At 40.1% G+C, this 11,599-nt stretch overlaps 1 protein-coding gene and 1 non-coding gene across 2 annotated transcripts in view; both read right to left on the reverse strand.

Annotated features, from left to right (window-relative positions):
• Window positions 1-2,842, reverse strand: part of IFIH1 (interferon induced with helicase C domain 1) — an 82,891-nt gene extending 80,049 nt beyond the window's left edge. The window contains exon 1 of the mRNA XM_049773365.1: window positions 2,272-2,842. Coding sequence (XP_049629322.1) covers window positions 2,272-2,730 — 459 coding nt within the window. The 5' untranslated portion in view covers window positions 2,731-2,842. The remainder of the gene's footprint in view (window positions 1-2,271) is intronic.
• Window positions 2,843-4,864: 2,022 nt separating this feature from the next.
• LOC126010039 (small nucleolar RNA SNORA51) lies at window positions 4,865-4,997 on the reverse strand. Its single transcript, XR_007496179.1, has one exon. It is a non-coding gene; the product is annotated as a small nucleolar RNA SNORA51 (small nucleolar RNA).
• Window positions 4,998-11,599: the final 6,602 nt, after the last annotated feature.

The raw sequence follows: 11,599 nt of genomic DNA on the forward strand, positions 1-11,599 counted from the left end.
ATTATTTCAAATGCCTATAATACTTTGCTGTTGTTATTAAATAAATATTCATTCATGACAGCCACATCATATAGCATATAAGCATAGTCCTTCACTCTGATCATCTTATATACTACATTTTTAAGACTGATAATAATATGTAAAAGTGTGGAAACAAAATTGATTCCATCCTCTCACAAAGGCACAATTTACCCTCTGATAACATAAAATACAGTTTGTTTCTCTTCTGGATTCTCCTTTGAAGTTCATATCTGAAGAAGAGTTTGGGTTGTTTTGGCCTTAATTGTCATCAGTACAAAATATTCCCTTACTCAATATCTTTTTTATGTCAAATCCCTTGCATCCTATTCTGCTAGCTCCCTCCAAGCTTGCCAGAATCAAGAAGTTGGATAAAATCTTGCTGGCAGAAATTCAATCCAGGCAAGACAAAAGTGATGCTGATAGGAAGAAGTATTTAGAGTAAATACTAAGAAGTGCTGTTTCGCTGGCAATCGGTACATCATACCCACCAAACATAAACAGCTTTGTGGTGTTACTGGACTCTGTTGCTGCTGGACTTCCTAACAGCTACTGTGGCTGGAAATGCCATCTTCCATCTCCAGCTGGCTTGAAGGCTGCATACTGTCTTCCAAATTAAGATTCTGCCACAGTGATGTACACATTTGTCATATCCAGCTGGACTACTATAATGCGTTCTAGCTGGTTCTCAGTACACAAAACTACATAAACGTTACTGACAACAGTGTAAAGTCATTTACTTGTTACTAGGGAAAACCAGTTGTCAAAATGAGATGCATGCTTGGGTCTTTGGACAGGCCCTATGGTTTCCAAATCTACAAAAAAAAAAAAAAAAAACATTACATTTAGTTATCAATGACTAAATGATAGCATAGGCTGATGTGAAACCTATGTCCAAAATTTTATAATGAGGATACTTGGAATTGAAGGCACAAAAGGAGTAACAGAGAAATGTCAAAATTATAGTAGGCTAGACAAATCCTTTATCTTCTAGTTATGTGTATAAATTCACTTCAAAATAAGACTTTTGACTAACAATCTGAGTAAGATATATTTAGACTGATTAGCATTTCCAGTTGCATAATATATCCTTACCTATTGAAAAATCAATAAAACACTAAAAATAATCAGGGAATGACACTAAAATAAATCATAAAATTACCTTTAAATTTATTCTATCTACATGCCACCTAGAAATTTATTATCATTGAGTTAGAGAGATAGTACAGAGATTAAGTCTCTTTCTTGCCTTGTTTGTGGCCAATGAATTGCCAGCCCTACTAGGGATCAATCCTCAACAAAACAAAGCAAAAATAGTCCTGTCATTCTTTCACTAATATTAAAAACTTTTTCAATTCCCAACCATTTTTTTTATATTATCAAAGTGTTTGTGTAGCCTGGAGAGGTAGTACACTGCAGCTGATCCTGACTTGATGTTGCTTTGAGTACCATCAAGAAAAGTCTATGAACACAGAGCCAAAAGAAAGCCCTGAGCACTAACCCCCAAAAAGTGTGAATATGTGTGTATCTCTGAGTGATTCCTTCTTTAGAAGAAGATTAAGTGGAATTTTGTAATATATAGGCCAAAAACTGTCAAGTAATTTCTCTAGTAGTATGTAATTTAGGCTTTCTGATCTATACAGTGTCAATTCAACTGATCTTGACGCCTAATTGCTGTTAGAATATATAAATGAATGAGCATGTCTGTGTTCCAATTAAATTTCATTGAACTCTGAAACTTTAAAATCAAAAACAATCCTTAATTGAATCTAATTAGATTCTATTGAATTAAAAATTGAATCTAAAAAATCAGCAGCAGGATTTAGTCCTGATTACTGGTTTATATAGCTATATAAAATAATATAAAACCCCTTTGCCCTCCAAACCTAAATTCCTAGCATTTCACCTCGAGCGATTCTGGTCAAGCTATTTAATTGACTCCATTTTTTTTTTCTGAGATAAAACAGCTAATATAAAAGTAACCTCTGTGTGTGTGAGTGAGAGAGAGGGGGGGGGGGAGAGGGAGAGAGAGAGAGAGAGAGAGAGAGAGAGAGAGAGAGAGAGAGAGAGAGAGAGAGAGAGAGAGAGAGAGAGAGAGAGAGAGAGAGAATGGCCTATGTCTTGAAGTGTTCTGATATTCACTTCTCAGGGAACCAGATTTTCCAAAGACATCCAAAAATGTTCTGAAGTGTGTTATGCCCCATTTGCAAGAGCTGTCCCCAAGCTCAGTTCCAGGTATAGGCAGACACATACCCGATTTCTATCTTCATGGGTCAGCAGATTCTCCGCCACACAGATATCCAGGACATCTTTAACCAGAAGTTTCTCCACCAGAGTAGGCTGAAGAAGGGTCAGGAGTTGGAGGCACTCGTCATGGGTATTCTCAAAGGATGGAGAGGGCAAGTCTTTGGTATTCATGTAACGGGCAGCTAACGGGTTGCCCGTCTGCTTGAGTGCCTCTACAAATTCCGTGGTCCAGCCCTGGGACCAGGCCCCTTTCTCCAACTTTGTCAGCAGTAGTTCTACTCCCTGTGCGTTCCCCTTGGAGGAGGTTTCTGCACTAATGAGTTCCTTGTCCTCCAAAGGTAGAAAGGGCAGGTAGTCCAGAACGGGCTCCACCTGGATGTACATCTTCAATCTGTCCCTAAAGCAAGACAAGAGGTAGCAGAAACATCTGTTTTCGGAATCCTCATTGGACATCTCACTGGACATCTTCAGTTCCCTCAATAAGGTGGGGTTCCCCACAATAGTTGTGGATCTCTGCTTAACAGGTGCTTTCGGCTGCAGGTGGCCTCGGAGCTGCGCTGATGCCGATTCACCACCCCGGGGGCCCTTAGGACCCTAGGATGAGCGCGACGTCTCAGCCTCACCTGGGTCTCAGTGCAGCAGAGCCGGTGAATGAAGTCCACCAGGACCGGGGCGCGGGGTGCTGTCAGCTAGGCAGGGCTTCCGGTAGTTCCGGGGTGGGTGGGACAGCCGCGTCCAGTTTTCCTTCTGACTACAATCTTGCCAGTCGTCGGTTTCTGTTTCGATTCTCTGCTCCGAAACTTGCTCAGCAGAATCAGCTGCAACAGGCCTGCTGACGGAGGAGAGAACCTTGGCTCGGTAGGAAGGAAATCGAAAGGGAAAGCGACTTTTCTCTCTTTCTCTCTCTCTCACGGACTGTCAAACTTCCAGGCTGCTACAATACCGCGGGGGCGGAAATTTGGCCTTTCTTGTTTGTTTGCATAAGCAGATCTGTGAAAGCAAGTAGCTACGGACTTTCCTCTTAAAAGTTAAAGAGTAACTGCCCAAACCCTAATGGGGATTTACCCACCGTGGGAAGGATCAAAACTCTCCTGAGGAAGCGATTATATGCAGCGATGGAGTCATGAAGCCCAGGAAATACCTTCCAGAGATATTGGAGCCCCAGTCCCAGGACAAGACCTCTGTGCCCTCCTAGAATAAATCTACCTCCTGCTTCCCCACCCACACCAGCCCCCAGACCTGCTATTGCTCTGTGGGTTTGTGGATAGGTATGATAAACAGTAATTAACTATTCCCTTGACTTCCTCTTCTATTGCCTGGTGACAGACTTAAAGGACTTTTAGCATCAGCTTAGGAGAAAGCCAAGGCTAAAGATTTCCTAGTATGCAAGGCCCCCATATACTTGCACATACAACTTTCCTTTAATAAAACAAAACAAATTCTCCAACAAGTTATTTTTTGTTATAGCTGCCCTTCCTTTCTTGGATTCAATACAGCAAGTTTTGGCTGAAGCAGCTAGTAATTTAATTAGCAACTAATGTACCAACTTGTAGTAAACATCAACATTTGTCTATGTCAAAAGTGAAAAAAAGACACCCACACTGAAAAAATGGCAGCTTTGTTTTTAGTGCAGAAGCCACATAAACCTGAGTCCTTCAGGTTGCTACTCTCTAAGGTTTTCTTGGGAAAAGCAATCTTTCAGGGAAGTTTGGATGGCTCAAGGAAGCGTGGCAGTGTTTGGGTGAAAGGTGGATGGTAATACATAGGTGTTCAATGAGAGAACCCTACGGTCAGAATTGTATGGAAGATGTCATATACAGCAATCACGATCATTTAGGTTATAAAATATACATATACTCTTAGTAAAAGAAATATTTTAAAATGTTTGAATAGATCAAGGAAGCATGGAATGCTTTGGATAGATTAACAGAAAGATAGAATATAGTCTTTGTGAGTGATTTGGGGGACATGCAATTAGCCAATTGAGAATTTACAGCATATTTTCATTTTTTTTTAATTACATTTGTAGATAAACCCTTTTCTTCTCCCAGGGAACTATAATATGCTTAAAGGAAGGACATATTTCCTTAATACATAGAAATGCTCAGTCATTAGTACTGGTAAGGTTCCAGATACTCTTTGCAGAACTAGGGATTGAACTTGGGTTATTCATTTTTCTTATCTACCTGGGCCATGCTGAGGTACTCTATATTTTTTAGATGTTGATTGAATCACGTAATTTAAATAGTAACACTTTAAATATTGTACATTTAATGCTTTCACCAGGGAAGCAATTTTGTAATGTAAGAAGGTGATTTAATTCCTCTTTAATTACTAATGTTTAGAACTAAAGGATAGAAGGAAGGGTACCAACTAAAATATTACTTTATTTGTTTTCTTTTTTTTTTTTTTTTGTTTTTGAGTCACACCCCGTGGCGCTCAGGGGTTACTACTGGCTATCTGCTCAGAAATAGCTCCTGGCAGGCACGGGGGACCATATGGGACACCGGGATTCGAACCAACCACCTTTGGTCCTGGATCGGCTGCTTGCAAGGCAAACGCCTCTGTGCTATCTCTCCAGGTCCTATTTTCTTTTTTTTTTTGTCCCCCAATTCACAATACAGACCAGGCAAAGGGCCTGGGTTGAGGTATATATGGGGCGCATTTACTGTACCTCCTCTTTATATACAGTCAGTGTAAAGAACACAGCCTGTGATAAGAATTGGGAGGCCTTATTTTTTTTCCTTTTTTTTCTTTTCATATATATATATATATATATATATATATATATATATATATATATATATATATATATATATATATATAATCCTTCACCAGTGTAACCAGTGAAAGCCTGACTAGAGTACAGGCTGGTGTGGGGTGGGGAGGAAGGACACTTGGGATATTGGTCATGGGAATGTTGTACTGGTGAAGGACTTTACTTGTTTCTTTGTTTCTTTATTTGCTTGTTTTTATTTTAACATATTAAGTAAAAACTGTAGATACCTGAAGCGGTAAAAATGGAGTCTTTCTTGTAATAGTACAAAAACATGCCCTTGTAGATTCAATAACTGAAATGAATAATTTTAATTTTTTGTAGAATATTTAATTTGATCTAATCTATAAGGTTATCAACAAAATTAAATAAAAAAATCTACTATGCTTTCATGCAAAACAGAACATATAGACCAGATACCAGACCTTCAGGGAAAAACTCTTTCACTTCAGTAACTTTTAAGTTGTGTTTGCTAGAGTCAAAGGAACTGAAATTCTCTTCAGAGGATATGATAGCAAAGTCCTACTATTTGTGTCCAGGACTTTGAATAAGGGGAACTCTAAGGAAAATGCTACCCCCTTGGGATGGGTGGAATTTGGTTTTGAGCTCAGCAAAAATTTGTGTTATGTGACTGTGGTTGATGTTGTGTCTGTCTTTGACAACAAAAATTATTATTATTATTATTATTATTATTATTATTATTATTATTATTATTACTATTGTTATTGTTATTGTTAGTTTTTGGGTCACACCTGGCAGTACTCAGAGGTTAGTCCTGGCTCTAAGCTCAGAAATCGCTCCTGGCAGGCTCAGGGGACCATATGAGATGCTGGGATTCAAACCACCATCCTGCATACAAGCAAACGCCCAACCTCCATGCTATCTCTCAGGCTCTTGACAACAAAATTTAATCTGCAAGTTTGATACCAATTATTTGCTCCCCTAAGAACATCCCAGGAGCAGAGTAAAGAGAGTCAGGAAACATTGGATAGTCTCAATTTGCCAGTGGGGTTCAATTTGCCCTGGATACATCTGTCTCTCTTGACCAACCTTAGTTGCCTCAAGGCAGAGGAACATCATCTGCATGTGTATAGATATGTGTGGCCACCCCTTTTATTCCTTATCAATCTGTCCACTTGTATATCTGTATGGTATTGTTAGGGCCAGTTTGAGTGGAAAGGGGTCCAAGTAGTATTAGCACTAGGAAATGTATCTGCCTTACTTCATTTTGTGAGTTTGGTACTGTGCTAATGTCACCCGTCTCTGCTCCCCTTTCCAATGGTAGGAATTAGCTGGACAACAAGACAGAAGTTAGATGCTGATGAAATCAGCAAAGGAACAAGACAAGTTTATTTAGCCATCAGGCAAGGTGAAGGAGGTAAAAAAAAACTATTTTTTTGTAGCTTACTGAATCAAATATAGTCTAGCAGGGTTAATATAAAACCCACTCCTCTTGGATAACCCATATAAAAGTATACCTACTGGTTGTAATAGACTGTTCATGAAGGAACATAGAGCTGTACATGCTATTGCTAGTCTGACTATAGTGGAAGCCAGAACTTTACCAGGGAGAAGTTAGGCTGAGCAGGAAAATGGGGGAAGTAGCTCAAAGCTGTGTTTTATCTGCTGTTACTGAACCGAGTGGGAATCCTGGGTCTCCTCTCCCAGCAAAACTTATATAAACCAGGAGAATTTATCCTGAGGAAGACTGGCAGCATGTCCTCACACAGATGCCTAAATGCTTTGATTTCTGTTGCTTAACTTCTGTGTCATCATTCCAGAGAGTGCAATTTTTACTGCTCTGTCTTTCCAAGGATAGAGAGGATCATTTACTGTCCCATGGCCTGATTCCTCTGTCTAACTTGAAGCAGTCCTCCCATTAATTGATCCCCATTAAAAGCTATGGTAGCACGAGAGTTCACCCTTATTTCTTACAGAAAGAGTCTACATTCCTTTGCCAGCCTAAAGAATTTATAAAAGATGTACTTTCACCCACATTCCTTTTAATGACTTCGAAGGTGGTGAAATCTCTAGGAAAAATGGCCAGCAGAAAAGCTGCCAGGAGAGTAAGAGCAAGAGGGGCCACAGAAACTTGACTAGCTAAGGCCATTGGCACCAATTGGAAATTACACTGTGCCTTTCAGCCTCAGAGCTTGAGGCAAGTGGAGAGAATGAACTGAACCCTAACTTTTAAAGATGATGGGTAGTGGAAGAAAAGAGTGAGCAAAGATTGTGGCTTCCTCTGGTGATGCTAAGTATAAAAGAATTAGCACCAGGTGTGGGAGGTGGCATTTCTGTCTGACCCAGTGCAGAAAGGGCAATGACCCTTATATATTGTCTCTACAGGCAGCTGGATTCTAGGGCTCTATATTGTTCTCTCCACCCCAACAGCTGTTTAATTTGCAGGATTGAAGAAGACACAGGAACATCCTTGTTCCCTTCCATGGAGAGTCACAGCCCAAATTAGAAGGATCCCCTGCAGATTAAGCTGACTCAGGGACAAGGAACTAAGGGAGAGTCAAAGATTTGACTCAGTTCCAAGAAAAGAGGGGGGCATGTGAAGACTAGAGCAGAAGGGATTTCGCTTTGTTGAACCAAGGCTAAGTTGCCATTTAAGGCTAAAAAGGCAAAGTTACCATTTAAGGGCTAAGTTTCTATCCCAACAATAATGACGCAGACTCCATGGCTGCTATAAATCACAATGCACTTCCCTAGACATCAGGCCATAAAAGAACATGATTAAACATACTAGAAAAACCCTAGACAATAGTCAAAAACTTAAAAATTAAAACTTTTTGTTTCTAGTCCTATATAACTAGGCTTATGACCCCCAACGGGTCTCCACATTTGGGAGGAGGCTCTGGCTAGCCAGTTTGTAGCTCATTGGTTGACAGAATAAAGATTTGCTTTGCTTTGCTATATTTTAATTGTGTGGTTTCATCCTTTAACTCCTGAATCTAACACTGTACTTTTATAAAGAAAATAATTTTATTAACACTTACCTATAAACAAGCAATATAAAATAAAATATGTGTGCCTACCAAGGGTGTAGATTTGGGATTTTGTGGAGGATAGTGGAGGAAATTTAACATTTGTGGTGGGATTGATATTGCAACATGAGTGCTATAAACAAATGTATTATGATCAACTATGTAATTCAGTCTCTGAATAAAGTAATTTATAGCAATTAAAGAATATATCTTTTCATACTACCTCTCTCTTTTAAAAAGCTTTATTTGGAGAGATGTGATTTACAGCTTGCTGATCTACAGTATTATTAATGTCAGGGTTTCACACAAAAAGAAATCATTCCTACACAACACCCTCAGCTAGAGTGGCAGCCTTTCTTCACATTTCTAGTGTTCCCTCCATCCCCACATATTCTACAATCCCAATTATAGTTCTATGCTTCCTATTAAAGACCTGTTATCAGTTTTTAAAAATGAAGGAAGGAAGGAAGGAAATGTAGAAGGAAAGAAGAAAGGAAGGAAGAGATAGAGGGAGGGAGAGGAGGAAGGAAGGGAGAAAGGAAAGTAGGGAGGAAGGAAAAAAGAGAGAAAGGATGGAAAGAAAGGAGGGAGAAAGAAAGAAAAGGGAGGATGAGGAGGAGGAAAGGAGGGAGAAAAGAAGGAAAGAATGAAGGGAGAAAGAAATGAAGAAAGGAAGGGAGGGAGGGAGGAAAGAAGGAAATAATAAAGGGATAAAGGAAGGAAGAAAGGAAGAAAAGAAGGGAGGAAGGAAGGGAGAGAGGGAGGGAAGGATGAAGGGAGAAAGAAAGAAAGAGAAGAAAGAAAGAAAGAACGAAAGAAATAAAGAAAGAAAGAAAGAAAGAAAGAAACAAAGAAATAAAGAAAGAAAGAAAGAAAGAAAGAAAGAAAGAAAGAAAGAAAGAAAGAAAGAAAGAAAGAAAGAAAGAAAGAAAGAAAGAAGGAAAGAAAGAAGGAAAGAAAGAAGGAAAGAAAGAAGAAGAAAGAAAGAAGAAGAAAAGAAAAAAAAAAAGAAAGAAGGAAGGAAGGAAGGAAGGAAGGAAGGAAGGAAGGAAGGAAGGAAGGAAGGAAGGAAGGAAGGAAGGAAGGAAGGAAGGAAGGAAGGAAGGAAGGAAGGAAAGAAGGAAGGAAGGAATAAAGAAGGGAGGAAAACCAGCAAGCCTTTGCAGAAGCCGGGTCCCAGTTTGTGACATCAGGCGGGGAAAATCCACGAAACTATGCGGGCCCAGTGAGGCCCAACTGTGAAAAACTGTGAGTGTGACCTGTATATGTCTGTCTACTGTCCTCTTGCGTGAAACTCTTGCGAGTGGGGCGAAAAGAGGCTCCAGAAAACTCGCTCATCCAGAGGCCATTTTCACGGCGGGACTACAGAGCATGAAAACCGGCAAGCCTTTGCAGAAGCTGGGTCCCTGTTTGTGACATTAGGCAGGGAAAATCCACGAAACTACGTGGGCCTAGTGGGGCCCAACTGTGAAAAACTGTGAGTGTGACCTGTATACGTCTGTCTACTGTCCTCTTGCGTGAAACTCTTGCGAGTGGGGTGAAAAGAGGCTCCAGCAGAGCAAGGCCGCTCTGCTTCGCTACGCGGCCCTGCACTCTTGCTAAGGAAAGAACACCATCGCAACAAGAAGGAAAAATCACACTAAGAACTGTGCTATATCACAGAAGCAAACATTTCTCTCCGGACTGTCTTCTCTGTTGCATGCTCGGGCCTAAGATTTGATCCAGTGTGAGGCTTCAGCCACGGAGGACTCCCCTCCCTTAGAAGCAAGTCAGCCCATCCAGAAAGGGCGGAGCCAGAGGAGTGTGCTGCCTGTATCATATAGCCAATGAATACCACCACAACACATAGAAAAACCCACAATACAAGTCTGACAATGGGGAAACAACGCAGGCCAGCATGACACATAGAGAATGAAGAGGACAATTCTGATGACCAGATAATGACCAACTGACTAATCAAACTCTCAAATAAGGACTTTAGACTAGCAATATGGAAGATGCTCAAAGAACTCAAAGAAACCATGGATAGAGTTGAACAGAACACTAATAAGAACCAAGAAAATATGAAGACAGAAATCACAAAACTCCAAACTGAAATAACATGTCAACTAACAGGCCTGAAAAAGTCAGTAAACGAAGTGAATGACAAAATGGATAAGCTCTGGGACAGGGTATCAGAAGCTGAGAATAGACTTGGTGCTGTGGAAGATGAGATACATAACAATTCCATACAACAGGAGAGATTGGAAAAAAAACTTAAAGCAAATGAGCAGACAATGGAAAAAATTAGTCAAAGAATGGGAACAGATGAAAATAGAAGTCTATGATAAGATCAACAGAAACAACTTAAGAATCATTGGAGTCCCAGAGACCCAGGAAGAAAATTTCCAGGAAGAATCAACGGTCAAGAATATCATTAAAGAGAAAATTCCAGAGCTAAAGAACATATGTGATCAAATCCTGCATGCTTGAAGAGTACCAACCAAAAGAGACCCCAGAAAAACCACCTCAAGACACATCCTAGTCACAATGACAAATCCCACAGATAGAGACAGAATTCTGAAAACAGCAAGATCAAAAGGGGAAATTACGTTCAAGCAAGCATCTTTGAGGTTTACAGCAGACCTGTCACCAGAAACACTCAATGCCAGAAAGCAGTGGTGGGATATTGTGACAAGACTGAATGAAATGAATGCTTCACCCAGAATACTATACCAGCAAGACTTACTTTCCGGTTTGATGGAAGAATACATGGTTTCACAGACAAAAAACACCTCAGAAACTTTACAGATACAAAACCAGTCTTAAGAGAAAAACTGAAAGACCTAATCTAAGACAAGACTATCCAAAAGACACACCAAATTTCGATATAAAGATGGCGTTAAATCCCAGGACAATTCTCTCTCTTAACGTCAATGGACTAAATGCACCAGTCAAGAGACACAGAGTGGCTAAATGGATCAAAAAACTCAATCCAACATTCTGCTGCCTACAAGAAACGCACCTGAATAGTCAGAACAAACATAGTCTCAAAATAAAAGGCTGGAGAAAAATTATCCAAGCAAACAACACCCATAAAAAAGCTGGAGTGGCCATACTAATATCAGATAATGCAGGAAGGTTGTAAGGGACAAAGATGGACATTTTATATTAATCAAGGGGTATGTAGAGCAGGAAGAAATAACTCTCCTAAACATATATGCACCGAATGAGGGGCCAGCAAAATATTTAATACAACTGTTGACAAATCTGAAAAATAATATCAATAACAACACAATAATTGTGGGGAACCTTAACACGGCTTTGTCAACACTGGATAGGTCAACCAGACTGAAACCCAACAAGAATATACTAGACCTGAGGAGAGAAATGGAAGAAAGAGGCCTAGTGGATATATATAGGACACTCCATCCCCAGAAACCTGGATACACATTCTTCTCCAATGTACATGGGACATTCTCCAGGATAGACTACATGCTGGCACATAAAACATACCTCCATAAGATCAAGAGGATAGAGGTGGGAGAGAAACCAACGCCTGGTTTGGAGCTGCCGGGCCGACGCCGCT

The sequence above is a fragment of the Suncus etruscus genome, chromosome 5, assembly GCF_024139225.1.
Source record: "Suncus etruscus isolate mSunEtr1 chromosome 5, mSunEtr1.pri.cur, whole genome shotgun sequence".
NCBI classification, from domain to species: domain Eukaryota; kingdom Metazoa; phylum Chordata; class Mammalia; order Eulipotyphla; family Soricidae; genus Suncus; species Suncus etruscus.